The sequence below is a fragment of the Hylobates moloch genome, unplaced genomic scaffold (genome assembly GCF_009828535.3).
Source record: "Hylobates moloch isolate HMO894 unplaced genomic scaffold, HMol_V3 SCAFFOLD_1, whole genome shotgun sequence".
Lineage (NCBI taxonomy): Eukaryota > Metazoa > Chordata > Mammalia > Primates > Hylobatidae > Hylobates > Hylobates moloch.
In genome coordinates, this window is record NW_026652276.1 from 132890319 (window position 1) to 132917750 (window position 27432).

Here is a 27432-nt window from a genome sequence, read left to right on the forward strand (position 1 = left end):
AAAGGGTTCTAGACTTTAGGCTTTTCTAAATTAACTGAACATGGCCTTGGATTAAGTTATCTCCCTGGAGCAATTAAGACAGGAAGGCAACTCATCACTTTAGAGACACAGTTTACCTTCGAGGGCTCCTGACCTTGTGCCAGGCACAGTTGGAAGCCACACCAGTGCAGGGCAGGAGAGCAGGCCCTGCCTCATGGGACTCATGGTGGTGCACAGGTGTTCATGGTAATTACAATTCTGGAGGGCTCCTGAGGGGGCACAAAGTAGACAGGGCCTATCATGCACTCCTGGCTGGCTTTTCCAAGAGCCACACGATGCTGGCACCTAAAGGAAGAGCAAGGGTTGGCAGAAGAGAGGGAAGACTGTCCCAGGCAAAGCCCATATGAGATCTGGAAGAATTTCCAAATGGCAGGAGAATAGAGGGCTTAGAGACAGCTGGAGGAATCATGAGATGAGGAGACCAAGAAGGGGCCCAGGTGTGGGGGGAGGGCCCCGGTGGCCGAGAGGAGTCTGAACTCACCTAAAGCATAGGGGAGCCCCAATGCTTTCAGAAAGATTCAGCTCTCATTCAGAATTCCACCTTGACTGCAGCATGTGGCTAGGAGAGGCTGGGCAGTGAGCCTGGACTAGAGACCTGGCCTTGGCCAGGCTGGAGAAGAAAGTGACAGTGAACAGTAACCACGGGGATGGCAGTGGTAGTGATGACACTAGGAGCCAGGTGTGGTGCAAGTGCTTTACACTTATTTATTCTATTAACTGACACAACAGTTTCCTGAGGTAGGAACACTGTCACCTCCATTTTCCAGGGAAGATGATGAGGCCCTGAGGGCTTAAATTACTTACCTTAAGTCAGACACTTGAAGGAATAATGAAACAATGAGACATAAAAACTGTGAAGGTGCCAGGCACGGTGGCTTATGCCTGTAATCCCAGCACTTTGGGAGGCTGAGGCAGGTGGATCACCTGAGGTCAGGAGTTCGAGACCAGCCTGACCAACATGGTGAAACCCTGTCTCTACTAAAAATGCAAAATGTAGCTGGGCATGGAGGTGCACACCTGCAATCCTAGCTACTCAGGAGGCTGAGGCAGGAGAATTGCTTGAACCTGGGAGGTGGAGGTTGCAGTGAGCTGAGATCATACCACTGCACTTCAGCCTGGGTGACAGAGTGAGATTCTGTTTCAAAACAAACAAACAAACAAACAAACAAACAAACAAAAAACAAAACTGCTAAGGCAAATAAGATGCCATGGAATCAGCCTAGATGCCCATGAACAGCGAATTGGATAAAGTGGTTCCTACACACCATGGAATACTACACAGCCATAAAAAAAAAGAAATCATGTCCTTTGCAGCAACATGAATGCAGCTGGAAGCCATTATGCTAAGTGAATTAACGCAGGAACAGAAACCAAATACTCTGTTTTCACTTGTAAGTGGGAGCTAAGCATTAGGTACACATGGACATAAAGATGAGAACAAGAGACACCGGGGACTACTAGAGGGGAGGGAGCGGGGAAAGGGTTGAAAAAAACTCCCTACTGGGTACTATGCTCACTACCTGGATGATGGGATCATTCATACCCCAAACCTCAGCATCATGCAATATACCCATGTAACAAACCAGCACATGCACCCCCTGAATCTAAAACAAAAGTTGAAATTGCAAAACATTTAAAACCGAAAAAAAAACCCCAAATAAGATGTCATTTAAAGCACACAGCAATAACTCCGTTATTGCTTCAGCAATATAAAATTAACATATAGAATTTATCCACTGGAAGTGTAAAATTCAATGATTTTTAGTAAAGTTATAATTATGCAACCATCGCCACAATCCAATTTTAGAACATTTCAATCATCCCAAAACATTTTCCTTGTGCCAGTGTGCAGTCAATCCCTATTCCCAGCCCCAGCCCCAGCCCCAGCCCCAGCCCCAGCCCCAGCCCCAACCACAGATCTGCTTTCTGTCTCTAAAAATGTGTGTGATAACAGTTTAAGTCCAAATACATTTAATCATGTTTGGATTTATTATTTTTCCTTCCACTGAGGACATTCAAAGTACCTAAGAGCTACTTGAGGAGAACCAGGCAGCTTTATTTTTAGTTTGTATAACTTTATGCCATATGTTATTTCCCTCCCACTTCTTTTTCTCACCGTAAAGGATTTATTCTGCTTTTGGCATTGGTGGTTTATCTAGGATCGTATTTGTAATAGAGTCAAATACATATCAAGTTAGCATGAACTGAAGTCAATATACTATCTTTTTAATTGTAGATGTTTCTCTGTACACAAAAAGAACACTTTATTCCAGTGAAGCTTTCATTTTTGTTTTATGGAGTCATTACTAAGGAAAAATTATAATCTCCTCCACAGAAGTACAAACAGCAGTCCTGGAGTATCACCAACCCTGAGAATACTTTACCTGCATGTTCACAGTTATCATAGCACTATGACATAGCATCTGAACCAAAATAACTTTATTCCGACATCCGTTGCATGGGAGAACTTGCGGAATTCACAAGGCTCCCATGAGACCTGATTTTCCTACCCTAAAATGAGGCTCAGGGGTAGGAAACCCTGCCTCTTCTTTCCTTCTTCCAAACTGCTGCTCTTCCGCAGACTGTGAGGGAGAGGGTTGTCTTCAGGCCACTCCTGGAGTGATTTGCTGTCTTCCAAACGCACTGAGCATCCCGCCCTAGCCACCACCAGCAGGCCTGGCTTTATCCTCTCCAGGAATCTTCCTTTCCAGGGGCCTTTCTCAGAGGTTCTGCCCTGAGAGGCCAGGCCCCACCCTTTCCCCCACTGCATCACCAGGGCAGTAGATCTGTTTGTGGCTCCCAAGTTCCTCCTTTACTCAGGAAGTCCCAGCGAGAGGCAGGGGAGGGCGAGGGTTCCCTGGGCCTCCCCTCCTCAGCCCTGCCTTCTACTCACACCGCACACTCAGGGCTGAAAGGGCCCACGCCACAGCCTGCAGCCTCCCAGCTCTCCCAGAGAGGCCACACACAGTCATCACCTCACAGGGACCCGGCAGTGGCCCGCTCGGCCCCTCTGGCTTCACCTCCTCCCCGTTCAGCCGAGGCTGCAGGGTCTGAGGCTTCTACTATAGCCAAGGAAAATCTGTCAGGTCCAGCTGCGGTCCCCACAGTGGTGGCACCGCTCCTTGTACCTTTAAAATGGCTCTGGAGCAGCGGCTCTCAACTGGGAATGATTCTGCTCCCAAGAGCATGTTCATCTGGCAATGTCTGAAGACACTGAGCTGCCACACCCAGGAAGGGAGGTGGGGGTTCTCATGGCATCTCGGGAATAGAACCAGAGATTCACTAAACATCCTACAAAACACAGGCCAGCACCCACAACAGTCATCTGGTCCAAAATGTCAACTAAATGTGACTGAGATTTTTAAATGTGATTTGAGATTTTTAAAAAATCTCAAATTAAAAAAAAAAAAAAAATCAGGGCCAGGCACGATGGCTAACCCCTGTAATCCCAACACTTTTGGGGACCAAGGTGGGAGGATCGCTTGAACCCAGGAGTTCGAGACCAGCCTGGGCAACATAGTGAGACCTCATCTCTACAAAAAAAATTAAAAAATTAGTCAGGCATGATGGCACGCACCTGTGGTCCCAGCTGCTCAGGAGGCTGAGGTGGGTGGATCACTTGAGCCCAGCAGTTCGAGACTGCAGTGAGCTATGATCATGCCATGGCTGACCTGCTGCAAAGCACATCCTACTTTATCTGTAAGGGCTGTTAAATCAAGTTTAGTGTAAAGCTGACTCCTTACGTATTTTAAGTTCAGCCTAAAGGTTTCTCTGTGCACAGTGAACTATATCCTATGTAGAGGTGTCAATAGACTGTAACTAGTCTTGTGCCAATCACTGAGTTTTTGCCAATCCAACCATTTAAACCATGTTCAAATAAAGCAAACCTTGTAACCAATCCAGCTCTTTCTGTACCTCACTAATGTTTTCTGTCTATCACTTTCCTCTTTCTGTCCATAAATCTTCTTCCACTGCATGACTGTGCTGGAGTCTCTCTGAGCCTACTCCGGCTTGGGAGGCTGCCCAATTTGGGCATCGTTCCTCACTCAATTAAACTCTATTAAATTTAATTTGGCTAAGGTCTTTCTTTTAACAGGGCAAATATCAGCCCTTGCTGATCAGTTGACTGCTAAGTTTTTTAATCTTAGAAATGGACTGGTATTTTGAAGAGGACTCTAAGAGGCATGTAATCTCTTTGATCCAGGTATCCACATTTGGGCAGGGACTGTGCACAGGAGGGTATGTCACCATTCACCCAGTGAAAGCAATCAGAACGCAGAGAAGGCCAGTGTCTTGGAGGAGGCAAACAGCACATGAAGGGCCCTAGAAATACACACTGATTTAGAACTAGCAGCAAACATCAACCCCTCCTCATCCAGCAGCTGCCTGGCAGAGACCAGGGCCTATGTAACATGGGCAGGGAGGCAGTAATTGATCCAGGATCACAGAATGTCCAGGGCAATGGATTTCAGCTATGCTTTATGCACTAGCATTCCCTCCAGGGCCCTAATGCAGAGCAGCACCTCTTTTACCAGCATCACGTGTTATGCTTCCTCATAAGATTTCATTTAATGAAAGGCTTCCTTGCCTAAAAAGAATTTTAAAACCACTGGTCCAGCATCTGTGTATTAGGGTGTATCAATTAAGATTCTTAATTGCAAGAAACAGAAATCAACAATGCTTGATTTAAGCAGAGAAGTACTTTGCTAAAAGGATATTAAGGAGGTAGGGGTGGGCAATCAGGAACAAGAGGCAAACATGCTCCAGAACTGGTCGGGTAAGGACCCAACTGCAGCAATCCCAAGCCCTCAGTGCCACAGCCTGTGCAGCCAACAGCACCAGCCCTGGCCACCACTTACTGCCACCAGCCACACAGTCTCTGCCATCCCAAAGACTCAGCCCTGTATAAACTATTCCCACAGCCAGACTGAGCTCTTCATAGTCCCTGAGCTTTTGGTGCCACTGGCTCTCAATCAGAGATCTGGATGATTGCATGGACCTGCAGGGCCCAGACCCTAGCTGCAAAGGATGCTGGAAAGTGAATCTCTGCATTTGTATTTTTCCCACTGGGTGGTGGACTCTGCTGCCCATCATGTGTCATAAGGAAGGACATTTTCCAAGCACAGAAATGGATCTAAAAGGATGACAGTGGGTACATACAGAAAAAAACTCTCTCAAGCCATATTTTTCCTCTACCCTCACACCACAACAATCAACACAGAAGACTTCTGTGACCATATTAGTTCATTTTCACACTGCTATAAAGATATACCTGAGACTGGGTAATTTTTAAACAAAAGAGGTTTAATTGACTCACAGTTCTGCATGGCTGGGGAGGCCTCAGGAAACTTATAATCATGGCGGAAGGTGAAGCCAGGCACATCTTACATGGCAGCAGGAGAGAAGGTGGGGGTAGGGGAACTGCCAAACACTTTTTTTTTTTTTTTTTTTTTAAGACGGAGTCTTAAAAAACTTCAGCCTGTCGCCAGGCTGAAGTGCAGTGGTGTGATCTCAGCTCACTGCAATCTCCACCTCCCGGGTTCAAGCGATTCTCCTGCCTCAGCCTCCCAAGTAGCTGGGATTACAGGCACGCACCACCACACCCAGCTAAGTTTTGTACTTTTGGTTTTTTTTTTTAGTAGAAATGGGCTTTCACCATGTTGGCCAGGATGGCCTCAATCTCCTGACCTCGTGATCCGCCCACCTCGACCTCCCAAAGTGCTGGAAGCCAAACCCTTTTAAACCATCAGATCTCATCAGAACTCACTCACTATCATGAGAACAGCATGGGGGAAACCGTCCCCATGATCCAATCCCCTCCCACCAGGTCCCTCCCTTGACATGTGGAGATTACAGTTCAAGAAGAGATTTGGGTGGGGACACAGAGCTAAACCATGTCAGTGACTGAATGTATAGAGTTTTTTCCACACACACAAGCATCAGACACCAGCTTGGTGTCCTCCAATTCTGTTTCTATACTATTGACCTGGAGGTAGTACCAGACCCCACCCGTTTGGGGCTCAGTTCCCAAGACTGCCCCCAATCTCCCTGCCCTCCCCACCCGCCAGCCTTCAGACACTAGTTACAAGTCTGAGCCTCCAGAACTTCTGACCAACTGGCTTCAAATTGAGGTTTCCACGATCCCCTGTTTGGGTTTGGTTAATTTGCTGAAGCAACTCAGAGAAACACTGACTTAAGGTTTATTGGCTTATTATAAAGCAGAGGTGTACAATCTTTTGGCTTCCCTGGGCCACAGTGGAAGAAGAATTGTCTTAGCCTCACATAAAATACACTAACACTAATGATAGCTGACTAGCTAAAAAAAAAAAACAAAAAAAACAAAAAAAAAACAAACTCATAATATTTTAAGAAAGTTTACAAATTTGTGTTGGGATGCATTCAAAGCCATCCTGGGCTGCATGCAGCCTGCAGGCCATGGGTTGGACAAGCTTGTTATAAAGGATACTGCAAAGGATACAGATGAAGGGATGCACAGGGCAAGCTACGGCAGAAGGGGCATGACCCATGCCCTCCCTGGGTCGCTGCCCTCTAGGAACGTCCACATGTTCAGCCATCTGGAAGCTCTCGAACCCAGTTCTCTTGGGTTTCTATGAAAACAGTCCTTCCCTCAGGGTACGAGACAGGTCCCTCTCAGGGGAGGGTCTTAGGAAAAGACCCACAATCAAAAAGGAGGGGAAGATTAGAGTCCTACCTTGAGGCAGGTGAAAGGAAGGCAGAAGAGAGATTCTACTTTCCTGAGGCTTAACACACCCAACATTATAACAAAAGACTGTAACTAGGGATATGGCAGTTATGAGCCAGGAATCATGGACGAAAACCAGTGTATATCAAAACACCACAGTAAGACAGAAGAGCACTGAGTCCCCAAGAAAGTGAAATACACTGACAAGAGAGAGAAAAAGGGCCCAAGTATTATTTATATTGTATGTATAAATATTTAACATAAACATATATAAACTGTTTTTATGTTTTAAATATTTCATATAAAAACTAAAGTCCCCTACTTGGACATCAAAAATGAACTTCACAGTTTGGTCTTGAACTATGTAAAACACCAAGGTCACGGCACCTGACTCTGATGTTAGCAGCCATCAGTCAGGTTGCTTTGAAACTAAATCAGATGCCAGCTACCAACAAGCTTGGCTGCAGCTAACTACAGAGAAGAGCTTACAATTAATGAGTGAGAAGGCAGTATATGGCCAACTGTATATACAGGTCTTCCCAACTATACTTACTCACTGTGAAAGTGGAAGAAGCAAAGACACAATTAACACCAAAGATAAAGATCTATTTTGAAAGACGGGTATATTTATAATTCACACATACTCAGACACTCCGTGGATGGAGACATGCACAAACATATGTCTGTGGTCAGACACATACGAATCCATGGAGACGTGAGAAGCAAGAAAGATTTACTAAAACAAGATTCAACCAATGATGTCTGAACTATGAAAGATAATTCCAAGAGCCTTGATCTCAAGTTTGACCTCTGATAAAGTCTGACTTATTGCTGGAGTTGTTTTGTATAAGTGAAATTAATTTTAAACACTTATAATTCAGAGTCACTATATATGTTTTTTGGTTTGTTTTAAGCCAGCAACATGTGTTTTGGCTTTTCTGCTGGGTCCACTCATTTTTGTGTTATCTATTCACACAAGAGTATACCTGGAAAATCTGAGGTTTAGAGTACAGCCAAAATTGATTTATGCTTGAAAAATATGAAGCATGGGACTGGGCATGGTGGCTCATGCCTGTGATCCCAGCACTTTGGGAGGCCAAGGTGGGAGGATTACCTGAGCCTAGGAGTTCAAGACCAGTCTTGGCTGCATAATGAGGCTCCCTCTCTACATAAAAAAATAATAATTAGCCAGGTGTGGTGGTGCACACCTGTAGTCTCAGCTACCTGGGAGGCTGAGGCAGGAGGCAGGAGGATTGCTTGAGCCTCGGAGTTTGAAGCTGCTGTGAGTTGTGATCAGGCCACTGTACTCCATAGCCTGGGTGACAGAGTGAGATCTTGTCTCAAAACAAAACAAAACAAAACAAAAGAAGCATGGAAAAAAGTAAAATGAACTAAAACTATTCTACTCTGAGTGAGAAGATAAGATGGAAGGAGACAGAAATGATATGGTAATAAGGACAGTTAAACATTGGACTGGATCTCCATTGCGGTGGGGGGGATGAACAGGTAATCTATGGTGAATGACCAAGCAACATTTAGAAGCCAAAACTAGCTGGAAATCTTAAGAACAGAGCATTTTTATATATTAGACATATTTTTTAAGGTGATGTCTAAGGACATATATGTAATACTTTGTACTTGGAATCTATGGGAGGGGGAAGAAGAAAAAAAGATAATTTAATCTTTCTTGGGGGGAGCCCTGAAAAAAAAAATAGACACTTTTAAAATGAAACCAAATAGAAGCAGGCCCCTGCAATGACTGAAACAGGGTTCCATGAAGAGAAGAGCATAATGACTTAACTCTCCACAACAGAAGTTAAAAAGAACAGGAAATAAACATTTTATATATACAAAATATATACTTTTTTTTTTTGAGACAGAGTCTTACTCTGTCATCCAGGCTGGAATGCAGTGGCACAACCTCGGCTCACTGCAACCTCCGCCTCCTGGGTTCAAGCGATTCTCCTGCCTCAGCCTCCTGAGTAGCTGGGATTACAGACATGCGCCACCATGCCCAGCTAATTTTTGTATTTTTAGTAGAGACAGGGTTTCATCATGTTGGCCAGGCTGGTCTCGAACTCCTGACCTCAGGTGATCTTCAGGTCTGCCTCGGCCTCGCAAAGTGCTGGGATTACAGGCGTGAGCCACCGCACCCGGCCAAAATACATAATTTTTAATGTACATAGAAAATGTCATTTGTGGATGCCGGCAGCAATCCATGGAAGGTGTTCCTTCAAGGTTATTTTCCTGGCGAAAGGGCCTGTGATTTGCAGATATTGTGATGAAATTGCCAGAGCTCACCTCTCACTGGAGTTATTTTGATGAAATTTCTAAAGCTCACCTGGCATACTGTCCATTATATTTTGGGTTTTGATAAAAAAGTGCTAAACTTCCATCAAAAATGCATAACTTAAGTGTGAAAACCAGAGGACACCAAATACTTCTCCAGGACATTGTTTAAGCCCAGTTCAGACAGAACATTCCAGTCAGACTCATGAAGCATCCCAAATGAAGTTCAGGCTCCTTCCCAGATGCGGGGTTTGTTTCTGTAGGATGTTGGGTACTTTTTCCTATTACAAAACAATTATTCCAGGTTATGTCCTGGTACAATGACTCCATGACTAAGGGGCGAGGAAGAGAGGAAGAGGGAGTGAAAGGAAATCAACACAAAGATACCTTGTATTTTTTCAGCTTAGACACAAGTTTGAAAATGACCCACACAGATCTGAATACATTTTTCCAAAGAAGACAGACAAATAACCAATAAACATATGACAAGATGCTAAACGTCATCAGTTATTAGGGAAATGCAATTTAAATCCCCAACAAGATACCACTTCACACCCACTAGCATGGCTTTCATCAAAAGGACAGACAATAACAACTGTTGATGAGGATGTAGAGAAATAGGCCCTCATACATTGCTGGTGGAAACGTAAAATGGTGCAGCCACCCTGGAAAACAATCTGGCAGTTCCTCAAAAAGTTAAACATAAAATTAACATAAAATAAACAAAAAATTACTCCAGCAACTCCACTCCTAGGTATATACCCCAAGAAATGAAAATATAGGTCCATATAAAAACTTGTACATGAATGTTCTTAGCAGCATTATTCATAACAGCCAAAAAGTGGAAACAACCCAAACGTCATTCATTACCTGATGAATGGATAAAGAAAATGTGGTACATCTATATAGTAGAATATTATTCAACTATTAAGAAAAAAAAGAAATACTGATACACGCTTCACCACGGATAAACCTCGAAAACATTACGCTAAGTAAAAAAGTCAGGCACAAAAGGTCACATACCATACAATTTATAAGCAATATCCAGAATCCCGGGACGAGGAGAAGGAAATCTTCAAATTGAATCAGATGACTTCCTCAAGCACTGGCAGGGCAGTACCCCCAAGAGGACAGGGTCCTTTACTCCCAGTTAAATTTGTCTCTTCATACTTTCTAGATCTAGAAAGGCTAGGAAACAACTGTCCCCCCTCCCCCCACCCCCCCCTTTTTTTTTTGGGGGGGACAGAGTCTTGCTCTGTCGTCCAGGCTGGAGTGCAGCGGCACGATCTCTGCTCACTGCAAGCTCTGCCTCCCGGGTTCATGCCTCTCTCCCGCCTTAGCCTCTGGAGTAGCTGGGACTACAGGCGCCTGCCACTACGCCCAGCTAATTTTGTTTTTGTATTTTTAGTAGAGATGGGGTTTCACTGTGTTAATCAGGATGGTCTCGATCTCCTGACCTCGTGATCCACCTGCCTCAGCCTCCCGAAGTGCTGGGATTACAGGCGTGAGGCACCATGCCAGGCCAACTGTCCCCTTTCTTAATCTTTTGGTCCCATCTCCAAGTTTATGGATTTGCTACCTCTGCATCTAAAAGAGTTTGGGCTCTGGGTAATTCCAGTCTCACTAAGTACGTCACTTCATGCAAGTCAGCTTATATTCTTTAAGTTTCCTTATGTGTAAAATGGACATAGTTTACTCACCTCACTGAGGTAGTGTGAGCATTCAGTTAATGAATATCAAAGGCAATAGCATGTGGGGTAAAATAAATACTCAATAAACATTAGTGGTCATTTATTCTTTCCACAAATTCCTGAGTGCTACTGTGGCAAAACTCCACTATATGTGCATGGCTCCTGCCCTTATGAAACCCTCTGTCCACAGGGCAGACAGCACCAACACACAATTACAACAGAGGGATGGTCGTGGCAGAGGAAATACGTGGTGATAGGGGAGCCTGTAGCTGGCGTGCTTAACCATAGAAGTCAGGGAAAGCCCCACTTGGGCTGGCTTCACAGGGGTCACTCTGAATCTCGCCCTTCCACAGCAATTCTTTTTTTTTTTTTTGAGACGGAGTCTCGCTCTGTCACCCAGGCTGGAGTGCAGTGGCGCAATCTCGGCTCACTGCAAGCTCCGCCTCCCGGGTTCACGCCATTCTCCTGCCTCAGCCTCTCCGAGTAGCTGGGACTACAGGCGCCCGCCACCACGCCCAGCTAATTTTTTTTTTTTTGTATTTTTAGTAGAGACGGGGTTTCACCGTGGTCTGGATCTCCTGACCTCATGATCCGCCTGCCTCGGCCTCCCAAAGTGCTGGGATTATAAGCGTGAGCCACCGCGCCCGGCCTTCCACAGTAATTCTAAAGGGCACTATGGGACCAGCCTGGCCAACGTGGTGAAACCCCGTCTCTACCTAAAAATACAAAAATCAGCCAGGCGTGGTGGTGTGCGCCTGTATCCCAGATACTTGGCAGGCTGAGGCAGGAGAATCACTTGAACCAGGGAGGCACAGGTTGCAGTGAGCTGAGATGGCGCCACTGCACTCCAGCCTGGGCAACAGAGAGAGACTCTGTCTCTAATAATAATAATAATAATAATAATAATAAAGGGCACTATGTTCTAAATGGCACTAAATCTCTACCTGAAATTGGTGCCCAGTGCCCAGGGTTTGGCAAACTTATGCATCAATATTACCTGTAGCCAAGGGCAAGCAAGGAACTTGGCAAACTGGAGGCTGCTGCGTGGGGGTGGCAGTGTAGGCTCCAGGTCAGTGCTCTCATTTCAGAGGAAAACTCAGACTAGCAAGTCTGAAGGAGAGAAGTGCAAGGGTCCAGGCCCTAAGAGCTGGACACTATCTACTATGGCCCGATGAGAAAGCCATTCCCCTTGGCAGAGCAGTGTGTCACTCCAGGAACTCAAATGCAGCTTTCTCTAGCATTTAAACTGTGAAACAAGTACTTTGAAATAGTCATCCATCCAGAAAAACTCAGAGGAGCAAGTTGCTCACAAACAGCCCAGAAGGAAACCCCTGGGTAATTTTTCTTAAACCATCTTGTCGGGGATTAAATTGTGTCCCCCCAAATTCCTGCGTTGAAGCCCTAACCCCCAGTACTTCAGAATGTGACTGCATTTGGAGATAGGGCCTTTAAAGAGTTGATTAAGGTAAAAGGAGGCCATCAGGGTAAGCTCTAATCTGATATGACTGGTGACCTCATAAGAAGAGATTTTGGGTACAGAGGAAAGACCATGTGAAGACACAGGGAGAGGACAGTCATCTGCAAACCACGGAAAGGGGACTGAGAAAAAACCAAGCTGGCCGACGTCTTGATCTCAAACTCCCAGCCTCCAGAACTGTGAGACAATCATTTCTGTGGTTGAAGCCCCCCACTCTGTGGGACTTCATTATGGCAGCCCTAAAAACCAAACACATCTTATCTATAGGAACAGCCACTCTTCCTCCTCAGTATTCAAGAGTATTTGGTAGTAACAGTGATCATTTTCCCTCTCTGCGGAAAAAGCCTCAGGATTGGAAGGGACTTTTGTGATTTGAAAGAAATGTATGTATTTAAATATATAATCTTAACCAACAGAATCAATCAATTGAAATACCACAGCAGTTTGAATGAATGCAAATATGGTATTTGAAATTAGGGGTTATGGGTGATCTCACAGTCTCATTTCTCATTCTTCATCCAGTTTATCTTGCCTGGGTTGACCAATGACAAGAAATCTCATTTTTTTGTTTGCTTGTTTGTTTGTTTGTAGAGACGGGTTCTCGCTATGTTGCCAGGGCTGGTCTCAAACTCCCAAGCTCAAGTGATCCTTCCACCTAGGCCTCCCAAAGTGCTGAGATTACAGGCATGAGCCACTTCTCCTGGCCTGATTTTCACACTTAAGTGGTTGCAAATGGTAATATCTTAAACATCCATTTTGTAATTTCAAATGCTCTTAATAAAATTTACCTCAAAGTTTAAAAGATAGAAGCAACTCCTTTTCTAAGCTGAAATTCTAACAATATCTAACAACTACTTGCATTTTTTATTACAAATTCAGGAGACATCCAAACTAACATAACACAAAAAATTACAAATCAACTCCAGTCTTGCCTGGCATTAAACTGAGTTCAGCAAATGTATACTGTAATACCACAGTTTCTTGTGCAGTTTCACTTGTGTGGACATGTATTTAATATTTTAAAAATCAGACTTTAAAATTAAATTCAGACCATTTTTAAAAGACAGTGTGGAGTCATGAACTTGGAAAGGTATTTATAGGCCATCTAGTCCCATCCCCCTGCCTGAATCCCTCTCCGTTTACAGTATTCATCGGTTCTCCGAGCAGTTCATCTGCATCGCTGAAGAAAATGCTGACTAGTACAGGTATTAAATCAAAATAAAAGTTCACTAGGACTTCATTGTTTTTATTTCTAAAAGTTGCAGGAGACTTTTTTAGGGGAAATTGGACAATGTATCAATTTGAGTCAAACTATCAATTTATGAGTCAAATTCTTGACTTCATAAATACAATCATGCACCGTTTAACAATGGGGATATGCTCTAAGAAATGGATCATTAGGGCCGGGCACAGTGGCTCACGCCTGTAATCCCAGCACTTTGGGAAGCTGAGGCAGGCAGATCATGAGGTCAAGAGATCGAGACCATCCTGGTCAACATGGAAACCCTGTCTCTACTAAAAATAAAAAAAAATTAAAAAAAAATTAGCTGGGACGTGGTGGCAGGTGCCTGTAATCCCAGCTACTCGGGAGGCTGAGGCAGGAGAATAGCTTGAACCTGGGAGGCAGAGGTTGCAGTGAGCCGAGATTGCTCCATTGCACTCCAGCCTGGGCGACAGAGCAAGGCTCTGTCAAAAAAAAAAAAAAAAAAAAAAGGAAATGGATCATTAGGTGATTTCATCATTGTGCAAACTTCAGAGTAGACTTTCACAGACCTAGATGGTAGAGCCTACTCCTAGGCTATAAACCTACATGGTATGTTATTGTACTGAAGACTGTAGACAATTGTAATACTATGGTATTTAAACATAGAAGAAGTACAGTACAAATACAGTATACAATGCAAAATATGGTACATCTGTATAGGGCACTTGCCATGAATGGATCTTGCAGGACTGGACGTTGCTCTGAGTGAGTGGGTGAGTGGTGAAAGAATGTCAAGGTCCAGGACATGACTGTACACTACCGTAGATTTAATAAACACTGTGCACTTAGGCTACACTAAATTAAAAGTTCTTTCTTTCTTCACTAATAAATTACCCTTAGCTTACTGTAACATTTTGCCTTTATAAACTTTTAAATTTTTTAATCTTTTTGACTTTTGCAATAACATAGCTTAAAACTCACAGTACAACTGTATAAAAACATTTTCTTTCTTTATATCCTTACTTTATAAGTTTTTGCTACTGTTAAATATATTTCTTTTTTACTTCTTAAACTTTTTTGTTAAAAACTAAGACACACACACATTATCCTAGGCTTACATGGGATCCGGATCACGAAGATGTCACCAGGCAACAGGAATTTTCCAGTTCCATTATAATCTTCTGGGAACACCGTCATATACACTATCCATCACTGACCAAAATATTACTCAGTGCTTGACCGTCTTCTCCAGAGATTGACTTTTTCAGTCAATCTCCTAGAGGAAAGAATGGTGGGTCAGTAACCACCTGCAGTTACCTGTTGGGGTCTACAATAAACATGTAGAGCAAACACTGAATTTAGCTTAAATAAACAACTTGGGTACAACAGTAACCTTTTTAAAAAACATAATAGATGTTATCCTAACCAACCTCCACTCAAGGGACCTACCAAAGTGTCCCCATTCCCTTTGTAAAACAAGCTGACAGATGCCCATGGTGCAATGAGTACACTTGGCTTGATCAGCTGTGAGTAGGGCATCATGTGCTTACCAGAGAGTCAACTGTGTCTGTCCTTAAACTGTTTATGTCAGTTGCACATATTACTATGATCTCCTAAAATGTGATTATCAACTGGTGAAATAGAAGCATGAGCAGAAAGATAAGTTGTTTCTAAGAAAACGAAGATGGATACTTGAAAAGCTTCTTAAAAAGCAAGTTGTTGGGCTGGGCGCCGTGGCTCATGCCTGTAATCCCAGCACTTTGGGAGGCCGAGGTGGGCGGATCACGAGGTCAGGAGATCGAGACCATCCTGGCTAAAACGGTGAAACCCCGCCTCTACTAAAAATACAAAAAAATTAGCCGGGCGTGGTGGCGGGCGGCTGTAGTCCCAGCTACTCGGGAGGCTGAGGCAGGAGAATGGCGTGAACCCCGGAGGCGGAGCTTGCAGTGAGCCGAGATTGCGCCACTGCACTCCAGCCTGGGCCACAGAGCTAGACTCCGTCTCAAAAAAAAAAAAACAAACAAAACAAAACAAAACAAAAAAAACCAAGTTGTTTAAGAAATTACTGTCAAAATAAGTGTGGTTAAGACAATTATAAAAGACAGAAAAGTCATAAAAAATATAGTATCCTGCAATCAGTTTGCTTTGCAAATATCCTTGCTCCACTTTGAAGAGACAAACACTAAGACAAATACATATGTTCGTAGACACATGATGATATCATCATATATCAGTATACTTATGAAAAATCATAACCTAGGGAACCCAAGCCAAGCTGGTTAAGAAAGCATCTAGCCTAGAATGCAGTCTGGGTGATGAATGAAATACAACTACTCTGAGAAGCATTACTGAACAGAATAGGTTTTTTTGTTTTTTTTTTCCTGAGATGGAGTCTCCCTCTGTCCCCCAGGCTGGGGTGCAGTGGCATGATCTCGGCTCACTGCAAGCTCCACCTCCCAGGTTCACGCCATTCTCCTGCCTCAGCCTCCCGAGTAGCCGGGACTACAGGTGCCTGCCACCACACCTGGCTAATTTTTTTATTTTTAGTAGAGACAGGGTTTCACCATGTTAGCCAGTATGGTCTCGATCTCCTGACCTCACGATCCACCCGCCTTGGCCTCCCAAAGTGCTGGGATTACAGGCGTGAGCCACCGCACCCAGCCTGAACAGAATAGCTTTTTATCATCAAACTTTGGAGTCTAACTGCAAAGACTTTGTATTGTAATCCAAGTTCCACCCTCCAAAAGCAGTAAAATTTCTCAGCTTCGCTGAGCCATCTCTTCTGTATCTATAACTTAGCTATGGCCCTCAGCCACAGCAATTGTCAGTGTTAATTATCATTGTTTTTGTTCTAGCACAACCTCTACCACCAAGTGGACACTAAAAGTACACTATCAAGTGAGGGAGAGTAGAGGGACATGAAGTATTTTGCTATCTAAAATGAGTCCTCAAATTAAAACTTTAAAAGATTGGGAATCACTTTGAAAAGGAAAAAAAAAAAAACCTACCCATAAAACAACACAATAATCTGAAGCCACAGAGGCTGCCCACCAAGAAAGGAAGGAAGGAGCCCTGAGACCGCTGGCAGTTAAGACCAAGGCCTAATGTCACCCAAATATTGGCTTTTTCCCATTCAAGAAACATAAACTGCTAAAAAAAAAAAAAATCAGATTGAATTTGCTTAATAGATAATATACTCTAGAGAAGTGTTTTTTTTAAACATGATATTGGATAGATACTTTTTAAAAAACAACAACCCACCTGAGACCTCCCACTTTTAGCATAAGCTGAAAAAGACAAAGTACCAGTTTTATTCTCCAGTTTTGGGGTGAGCAAACAAGACTTCAGATCCGTAGAACATCCAAAGCATGTGCAACCTTAAATGTGGCAATGGGAACAACGTTCTGTCGCTTAAGCACTGCATTTCAGGAGTATACAGCAGCCTCTAGGTAAAACAATTTAAGGCCCAGCTTAACAGCTTAATCAGGTAACCGCTGAACCAAAATAGAATTTACAGGAAACAAGGGCTCGTTGGAAACAAACAACAAATCAATATTCATTGGGGAATTGTAGTCAGTAAAGAAAATCCAGGTTTTTCTTTTTTTCTTTCTTTTCTTTTTTTTTTTTAAGACAGGGTCTCACTCTGTGCTCAGGCTGGAGTGCAGTGGCACAATCTCAGCTCACTGCAACCTCCGTCTCCCAGGCTCAAGCTAACCTCCCATGTCAGCCTCCTGAGTAGCTGGGACTACGGTGTGCACCACCAACCTTGGGTAATTTTTGTATTTTTTGTAGAGATGGGATTTCAGCATGTTGCCCAGGCTAGTCGAACTCCTGGGCTCAAGTGATCCACCCACCTCGGCCTCCCAAAGTTGGTTTACAGGTGTGAGCCACCGTGCCCAGCCAACCCAGGCTTTCTTTATTCAAGAGTCTGCAAGAAGGATTCCACACTTCCCTTTATAATGAAATGTTTACTCTGAGCACACCTCTCCAGGGTTCCCAGCCACTTGAGTTCAGCAATTTGGCTGCTGTCAATCAAGACATTACATAAGAACTTTGGCAAGTGTACACTCATGAGAAGGAGGGTGAGGAAGCTGCTAAGATTCCTAAATATTTGATGAGGACTAACAGCCTGTCAGGTAGAGCAGGACATCTTTGTGGCATTTCCTGGATGTTATGATATGAGAAGTCATCAGTGTGAAATTCTACCCAGCTATAAATTACCACACACAAACCAGGATGTCCATGATGAGCAAATAGAATTTCAGTGAAATGTATCATTTTATTTGTTACTGACAGAGATTGTTATTAGGGAATTCTGGGATAAAATCCTTTGTAAGGTAGAGTAATTTTTTTTTTTTTTGAGAGAGAGACAGGGTCTCACTCTGTCACTGAGGCTGGAGAACAATGGCATGATCACAGTTCACCGCAACCTTGAATTTCTGGGCCTTCCGAGTAGCTGGGACTATAGGCACGCACTACCCCACTCAGCTAATTTTTAAAGTTTCTGTAGCAATAGGGTCTTGCTATGTTGCCCAGGCTGGGGAAGGTCATTTTGAAATAAAAATGACACACACCTTGCTGCTTATAAGCTTGGCATTTGTATACTGGATTCTCTCACTGTGAGGAGCCTTGTGTGGGAGCCTGCCTTGTTCCTGTCTGAGTATTTCGGATCATAAGCCTCAGTGGAGGGCCCGGACCTCCCCCTCCTCAGCCGTGTGTGAGCATGGGGAAGGGTGGGGTGCTGACTTTCAGCCTCAGTTGTCACTATGCCACTATACTCCTTCCTCTCAGACTCCAACCACCCATCCACCTGACTGGTCCTCTCCCCTCATCCCTGACCGAATGCTGAGGTCTCACACACCTGCAGAGCCAAGCAGACAGCGACCAAGTCCCTGTGCTCTCAGGTCTCTTAGCAAGCTTCACATCTTCCCTCATCCCACACATCATCCTGGAAATACCTGCTGAATGTGTATGTCCTTGAGACGGTGAGCCCCCTGACCACAAAGTGGGGTCTTCCTGTGCCCATGCCTCTGACCTCATCAGGTAGTAAGCACAAAGTAGCTGCTCAATGTTGAACTGAATGTATGTGAACCTCTCCTGATAGAAATAGTCACCTAAAGTCCCCAGAGCGAGCCCTGGTTCTATTTGTCATTGATGCTGAAGAGCATATGTGGCCTTGTCAGATGCCCCATCTGCAGAAAGCAGACCATGGCCTCATACTCCATCTGCTATGGACCTAAGTAAGACCCCACACCCAGGACACAGTTGTGGCTGAGGGGAAGGGTAAGGCGAACACTTTGCATCATGTTAAAATAATACAGAGCCATGTGTGTCAGCCCCAGGATTTCTTATTATATATGCCTCTGCACCTATCTCATAGAAACCTCAGAGCATTTCAAACAAGCTACCTGCTGAATCTCACACTATCCACAATATAGGCAAGTCTTGCCAATTTTTACCTCTAAAAGGCTTCTCATCTCTGCCCACTTCCCCATCTCCCCAGAGATTATTGCCTTTATCCTGAATCCTGCAACAGCTTCTTCATTCAACTCCCAGGACCCTCTCCATGCACGCCCCCCCACCACCTCCCAGCAGTCAGACTATCTGGTAAGAGGTCATTTCTTCAGCCTCTGCTTCTAACCTTCTGTGGCCTCCTCCTGCTGTTACAAGAAGTCTTGAAGGCCCCATCTGATCTGGCCTGGCCTTGCTCTGCAGCCCCACCCACCCGCCACTCTAGAACTCTGGCCTTCTGTCTGGAGCCAGCACTCTCAGGGCCTCTGCACTTGCCAATTCCTCCATGGAGCATTCTTTTCCCTGGCTTCTTCCGTGCCTGGCTTCTTCTCATCCATCAGCTTTCAGCTGAGGCCTTCTTTGACCCCCCATCTAAATAGGCTTCTCTTCACCTCACCTCCATCACCCTCAGCATGCACCACTACATTGATCTGTGTGTTGACCTGTTTGTCTTTCCACCTAGAACAGAAGTTCCATGAGTGCAGGGACTTTGTCTTGTTCTCCACTTTATTACCAGAGCCTGATACAGAACCTGCTACCTAGTGAGAGCTCCAAACAGATCTGCTAACTGAATGAATGAATGGATGGATGGGTGAATGAGTGAATAAGAAAGGAATGGATAGCCCCTGGGAAAATCAACACCATCAAACTCCCAAAGAACCTTGAAATCAGACCCACAATGGGCCCAGCTTCCTTGTAAAACAAAAGTCACACCTTTCCCTTTAGTGAAATAAACCCTAAGTTTTGCCTACATTGGAAGTTCCCTGCATTCACACTGTCTTCTCTTACAAATCCACAACACTCTTATTACTGACCATCTTTCAATTTAGAAACAACTTAGAGTTCCTTGGCTCAGAAAACTGGAACTTGATCTTGGAGTCAGGCCCAAGGTCACAGACTCACACTTGAGGGGCTGGGTGGAGGAGCCCTGACGCCCTTTGGATTGGCTCTACCTCTGGCCCCAAGCCCCATCCTTTAGAGGAACAAAAACGGGAAAAAACAGAGGTCCCCAGAGGCCTGACACAATCTCAGGGTTGTAGGGAAGCCCTCCTTCTCCCCAAGACCCTGATACCTGGCCAGCCAAAGGCAGGGAGGAAATGTGGGTGGGCTGGGAGTGAGAGGCAGCGGAAGGGCATGGAGTTTGGGAAAAGACATGCCTAATCTGGCCTAATCCCTTCGCTCTGAAAGCAGACAAACTTCAAATCCTGACTTCAATATCTACATTTCTGAAGGCCACACAGATGCTATTTAACCTCTCAGAGCCTCAGTTTCCAAAAGTGTCAAAATGGATTTCACAATTTCTACTTTAAGAGGATTCTGGGCATTCTGTCCCCAAATGTTATGTCTGGCTGCATCCACCCACCCTTCAACCTCCCAGGGTGAGACTATCGTTCATATGAGAAAAATACAACCATGTATCAATCACTCCTTGTGACTTGCCCCAAAACTCTAGGTTTACTAGACTGTTTTGAGGCTGGGCCACACAAACTAACCTACATTGACTTAAGTTTGGTAAGTAACAGGGCCAAGCTGATCCCTGAAATTAGCTTATATATGCACACAGCAGGTATTTAATACATATTTTTCAATGAATGAATCAAATGACAAGATGGGTTATGTTTATATTGATCCTACTAATCAAGTCTAATAAAGTAAAATCTCTTTTTTCACTATCAGTGCTTGTTGCTAAGCACTAATCCACCTTGTGCTTTGATACCACAGATGTGTGGCAAAAAAACTGATTTAAGCCATTATAGGGCTAAAGACTTTGACACTCAAGTTCTCTTCTTATGTAGGCCACAGGGAAAATGAGCAAGTGGGATGTTAAATCTTCTTATTTCTTTTGGAGATTATCTTTTAGCTCCCTTAGGGTTTATACTTTCAATAACCAAAGAGACTCTCAAAACAGAATGACTTCCCAGCAAAAAATAAATAAGTAAAAATGAAACATCAACCAATTTTCATTCCAGATGTGGACTACCTCCAAATTTTGCAAGCATATTTAGCAGAAACATTCCCCTTTAATCTTGCTCCATAAATACTGAACAAGGAAGAGTATTGCCTAAGACTGAGATTTGGCAAAATAATCTAATGAAACCTGTCAGTTCTGTGCTACCAGCATGGCATCCCTGAAGGCTCCTGGTGACTGTGTGATTATCAAATAATGCTGTCCTACCTCACGCCTCACTTGCAAAACAGTTTCTTATAGCTCACACATGCTGTAAGAAGGTTAAAAGAAGACTCTAACTCCCATCCCATATGGCTACCCTTCAGCCTAAGAAAACACACCTACTAAAGCAAATTCATAGCCAGCTATTCCCTTTGCAAAGGAACTGCCTAAGGGTATCTTTAAAATCCCATTACAATGGATTTAAGAAACTGTGACTGGCTCACAATTTAGCAAGCGCCCTTGATGAGGGAGAGGATGGGTGTCTAACCAAGAGGCAGGTTAAAGGTGTCGGGCTTACAAAACACAGCATGCTTGCAGAGGGCATAGGTCTAAAGTCAGAAGGTTTGGGTTCCAGTCCCAGCTGAGTCACTAATGAGCTTCCTGATAGAGTCATGCCATTTAACTTACTTGATTTTAGTTTCCTTACCCAGAGATGAAGAATCATTAATAAAAGCCAGTGTTACCTACATCTCAGACTTACTAGGAAAATCAAGTAAATGGAAAAGCTGTTAGAAAGCACGAAAGCATACCCAAAAGTTAGGAAACTCTTTTATTACAGGTATACATGGATGTAAATAACGGCCACCCAGAAAATCACCTGCACCCATTCTTGCTCATACTAAATGTATTTCCTCTTACTAATATGGGAACAAATGGAATGGGAGAGATTTCTGTGAATCAGGACGAACACACAGCTCTTGGAGAATGGGTGCTGCCATCATTGAGGACACGAGATCTACTCTGTGACAGCTTTTAATACCCTAGGACAGTCATACAGACAATGCACTCACCCTGCTCTGTAGGGGATCAGGCCCTGAGTCCATTAGTTCATGTTTACCAAACATTAACAATGTGCTAGGAGTGTCTGGAATACTGAATCCATTGTGACCAGGCAAAGAGAACCATCAACCTCCAACACATTTGGCCAAGAGTGAGAATGTGACAGTGCAGGTCACCTTCCCAGTCACTTACAGGTGATCCCTTCTACACCCTGGTGGGTTTGGGTAAGCTTCTCCTGCACTCTTGCCTGACGACAGTAGTTCAATGTCTTCAGCAAATCATCATCTCTCTAGGAAACCCAAAGAAGAAAAAAACAGGACAACCCCAGCACCTTCACACTGGACAAGTCATGAGGGCTCCTGCTCAGTAGGCTGCAGGGTGAGCCAGCGCTGAGGCCAGCTGTCTCTGCTCACTCTCCCATTCTCTATCCTTCACATTCATATGTCCTAGAAGATGAATACGCTCCTCAAGCCTTGGCCAGAAAGAATATCACAAGGCTGAATAACTGTAAGGATGATCAAAACAATCAACGGGGAAAATAAAAAGGACAGTTGCACCTTGGTATCTGCAGAGGTTGATTCCAGGAGCCCGTGATACCCAAATCCACGATTCTCAAGTCCCTGATATAAAATGGCATATTATTTACATAACCTATGCACATCCTCCAATATATTTTAATTCATCTTTAGATTACTTAGAATGCCTAATACAATGTAAATGTTACGTAAATAGTTGCCATACTGGATTGTTGAGGGAATGACAAGAAAAAACTCGACATGTTCAGTATAGACACGACCTTTTTTTTTCCTGAATATTTTCCATCTACAATTGGTTTAATCCATGGATGTGGAACCCACAGGTATGGAAGACCGACTGACTGTACCTGGAAAGTTCTGCATGTATTCACTAACCCTGCCAGGGGAATGGGCTTCCAAGAGACAGAGGGACAGCTGATTGCCTAACACCTAGTACAATGGTTCTCAAACTTTAGTGTGCATCAGAACCGCCTGGAGGGTGTGTTAAAACACAGAAACAAAGTTTCTGAGTCAGCAGCTGATGTTGCTGGTCCCTGGCAGGGACCACACTTTAGAAACCACAGACATAATAAATGGGCAGGGGCTGCCTAGTTGGTCAGTCCCACTGGACCAACTTTTGATCCTAATCCATCACCTCCCTCCCAAATTGAGCCACTAGAAAACATAATAGGAATTAAGCAGCTGTGTCCTTTCCTGCCTCTCCCCTTCTCATTTCCCATTCACACGCCCATGCTGCTATGGATAAAGAGAACAATTATCAAGCAATTTTTTATAAATATCTCCCGGGGCCGAGTCCAGCTCTCACCTGTGCACAAGAAGACTTTGCAAAAGGAGTGAGTTAGGCTGCAAAAGAGAGGACACAGCAGTGCAGGCAGAGCATTCAAGGGCTCCCTAGTCCAGTTCTCTGACCCAGTGTGGAGTCCCTCTCTCAGTGACGAGAGCATGCCACTGGGTCAGTGCCAAGGAAACGTTGTGACCTGCTTTTCTCCTAATTTTCCTGGTGATCTGCCATCATGCACTGTGATTTCCCGCTGAGAGTTCACTTCGTGTCACCAAACTGCCGCCCCCCACCGCCAGCCTCACCAACAACTCAGTGCAAAGGAAATCAACGAGTAGCCATAAACACTGCACCCCTGGTGGGTGGCAGGGCAAAATGCCTCAAGTCCAGGATCACAGCTCTTATGACCTGGAAAGGACCATCACAAATATTTCTTTCCTTCCCACACCTGATTACATTATACAGTTTGTTATTTTACTAACAGCAGGAGTTACTGCCAAAACAATATTGTTTTTGTTTTATGACAAGGCTAACAGAAATTCCTACAGAGAGCAGTACTGTGAATAATGTAAATGCGCTGTGGTAACGGCCTATCCTACTAGACTCTTTTTTTTTTGGTTTAAATGGGGAAAATCCGGCCAATTTTCACACACACACGTCAGCTTGCTTTTTTCTGGCTATGGGACAGAAAAGGTTACACACATTTTGGGCTACAATTTTAGGGCTGAAAACCAACTCCAGGTTAAATAAGGAAAAAGAATGGAGAGTGATTCATTCACAGCATTTTGGTAAATATAGACACTTGTATGTGTTTGCAAATATTCAGCCTTTAAGATGATTTTGTGTGCACAAATAGGCATATCTGATGGAACAAATATGATTTTCCCTCCCATTAATAAACAAAATCCAATGAGCTCTTTCTCACATGCAAAACTGTACCAGTTCCCATGCTCTGAGTGCCTGACTTGGTGTAGACCCAGCATCCTCCAAAGCAGTAACAAGAACACAACCTCTGCTTACCCCAAAATTATGAATCAGTCTCAGATATCTCACACTCAAGACATGGGCCACAAGCCCAGCTGTATTCAGAAAATTCTGGAGCAGAAGGACAACCCATTCTCAGGTGACGGTACTGGCGGAGGCTTCAAGAACATTGATTAAAAACTCTTGCACCCTCCCTACCCGCAAAAGAATCCACTCATTTGCATCCACAGATGAGGTCACGCACAAGTTGCCTTCACACCCAACAACCATGGTGGTTCCTGTCCTCACCTGTTTTCCAGGAGTGTCATGCACACCACCTCTCGCACCCCGGGGTTGTTGGCCTTCTCCACAGAACAGCCCTGCAAGTTCCAGGTGGCCAGCCTCAGCACAGGCCTCCCATCCCTTGTGCCTCCAAAGGCCTCCACGGAGGGCCGAGTGGAGATAATCTGGGTGGGCCCCCCTGGCGGCAGGTCCAGGTCCTCACTCTGCAGGCTCAGGGAAGTGGGGCTCGGGTGAGGCTTGGCGGTGAAGGTCAGTCCCCCGTTCGTGTGGGTAGATGGGGGCCTGGACCTCTCAGCAAACACCTGGTGCCGTATCCTGTCCAGGAAGGTGGCATTGATACCATCCATCCTCACTAGGTCCTCAACGCTGCGAAAGGGCCCATGCTCACGGCGGAAGTCCACGATGCTGAGGGCCATTTTCTCCGAGAGGCCTCGCACGCTCATGAGCTGGGCTGGGGTGGCTGTGTTGATGTTAACACGTGGGGTGAGGGGCACAGCTGTGGCCAGGTGGTGAGGCTGCTGCTCCGCTAGCAGGTCCCGCCGCAGGGAACTGGGAGAATGCTGCGCTGAACTGCCCTTGCTGCTCACACAGATCTCAAACTTGACCTGCTCCAGCTTGGTGGCGCCTACACCACTGACCAATGCCAGGTCCTCCACCTTCTTGAAGCCACCGATATACTCTCGGTACTCCACGATGCTGCGTGCCACGGCACGCGTCACCCCAGGCAGGGTCATCAGCTCCTCCTCCGTGGCAGTGTTGATGTTGAGCCGCTCCTGATTCACCAGGATGTTGCTGAAGTTACAGGCTGCGCTGAATTTGCGGCTATGGGACAGGTCCGAGGGGTCCCTGGGGATGGAGCGGTGGCAGCCCAGGGTGCTCCCCATGGTCCGCCAGGATCCGGCACCCGGGAAGGCCTCACCACTGCAGAAGAGCTCTCTGGCTAGGGAGGAAGCCCAGTAGGCCGTACAAGCACAGAAAAACGGAAGGTGCAGGATTCAGGGACTGAAGAGGTTACTATAGACAAACACCGAATCTTCCACGCCTGGCGTGTCCAAAATTACCTTTCACTCGGCCGCCTAGAAAATAAATTAATAAACATAGAAACCCATTGAATTAGGCAATTTGCATTAGCACCCCCTACCTAGTGCTGGAGTTAGTAACCAGGAGTCGGGGACTGGTGGCTGCCCGTGAACCCCTAAAAACGCAGGCACAATGAGGCTGGGACCATGTGGATTCTCCTCTGGGGACGTCAGGGTTTTCTCACATCGCAGTCCAAAAAAGCTAGGAGCCGCTTCTCTTGGGAAGAGACCTATCCCCATCAGCCTCATGCCTCTCCTCCAGGCCTCTCTCAACTCTGACACTTGGGTCACCCACACTTGGGCTCGCGCAGACGGGGTGGCCACCCCACCTCCCCCACGCTCCACATCTGACACAGCGCTACCTGCAACCTGGGAAGTCCGTGCTCCCCGGAGCGGGCAATGAAAAGGGGCTTATCGACCCCCCACCCGACCTGCCGCGGGTCCCCGCGCCCCACCTCTCGGCCGCTCTGCGGGGCGCCGGTTCCTCTTCCACCTGCGGCTCGGAAGCCTGAGCCCAGCCCGGGACAGCGCGGGCCCCCTGCCTCCAGCCTAGGCGTCCGCGCGGGTGCGGGTCACTGGTCAGGCCCTGGAAGCCGCCTACGCCGCCTCGGTCTGCGTGTCCCGGCTCTTTCTAAGGGAGAAACTCAGCATCGCTCTCCCAGAGTGAATAGAAGCCGCAGGGCTGCTCGGAGGCGGTGGCAGCGGCGGCGAAATCCGCCGCCGAGGCTGCACCGGGACTTGCGGCGGCGCAGCAGTTGTGTTTATCCCGGCAAAAAGTCCTGCGCCCAACTCGGGCGCGGGATCCGCCAGAGCCAGTCCTGACCCAGCACCAGCCGCACGGCTCCCGCTCGCAGTCGGTGTCAAAGCCAAAGTCCCGGACGCGCCGGACGCGCCGCTCGCGCCTCCGCAGGCACCACGGCCACGCCTCCTCCGCGCGGCAACTCCTCCCCGGGACTCCCGAGGGCACGCCGGGGAGGGGCCCGGGCGTGGGGCGAGGCCTGGCACCAGTGGGTGGAGAGAGGAACCCGAGAGCGCAAGGGCGGGCCTGGAGTGCGAGAGGCGGGGCCATGGAAGAGGGGGCGGGATCAAGGCGCAAGAGGGTGGAGAACGAACCTGAGAGCGCGAGGGGCGGCCCTGGCGTGCGAGAGGAGGAGCCATGGGTGTGGGGGCGTGGCCTGGCACAAATAGGTGGAGAGCGGAACCCGGGAGCGCGTGGGGCGGGCCTGGAGTGGAAGAGGCTGGGTCATAGAGTGTGGGAGCCGGGCCAGGGCGCGAGGGGGGTGGGAAACGGGGGGCGGCGCCATGAGCACGGGGGTAGGCCCCGGGGGCGCAGAGGCGGGGCTTAAGGGGCGGAGCCGGCGCCGTGCCGGCGAGGGCGGGTCACAGGGAGGCTGCCCTAAGTCAGCTGTCCCCGGACCATGGTTGCCGCCCGGGGCCTAGGACTGGTAGTGCCTGGTAGAGGCTGTTTAGAATTGCCCGAGGCGAGATCTCCTCAGCTGCTTTTCGTCTGTCTTTGAGGTGTGGGGATGAAGGCCGGGGCAATCCCTGAGAGGGCATCGCTGTAGGTCCAGGATCTCACGGAGTTTTGCAGAACGTTCCAGAGGAGACTGAATGGGATCGTCTTAATTTCTGTCCCCACTTTCGGCTTTTTCTTTTCTTCCACCAGTGTATTACCTTTGCTCTGCTCCGAGAGATGTCCTCTAATAACGCCAGCGACGCATTGTGCTTCTAGCAGAGGGCACGCACCACCTTCCTGTGTGTTCGCATAGGTCAAATACAGATTTGCTCCTTTGCACATTTAGCGCTGTGAGTAAACAAGGATAAGTTTTTGTAATTATTAAGTCTAATCATTACGAAGGAGGAAAATGGGGGCTGCTTTCCAAAACCCAGAAGAGTTTTTGGATCACAC

The 27432-nt window shown here is 46.1% G+C and overlaps 1 protein-coding gene across 1 annotated transcript in view; it reads right to left on the bottom strand.

Moving 5' to 3' along the window:
• The window catches only part of EEPD1 (endonuclease/exonuclease/phosphatase family domain containing 1), a 146964-nt gene extending 120465 nt beyond the window's left edge, over positions 1-26499 (bottom strand). The window contains exons 1-2 of the mRNA XM_032758324.2: positions 25979-26499; positions 24451-25520 (exon numbers count right to left, since the gene is read on the bottom strand). Of these exons, the coding sequence (XP_032614215.1) occupies positions 24451-25328 (878 nt within the window). The 5' untranslated portion in view covers positions 25329-25520; positions 25979-26499. The remainder of the gene's footprint in view (positions 1-24450; positions 25521-25978) is intronic.
• Between the last annotated feature and the right edge of the window lie 933 nt (positions 26500-27432).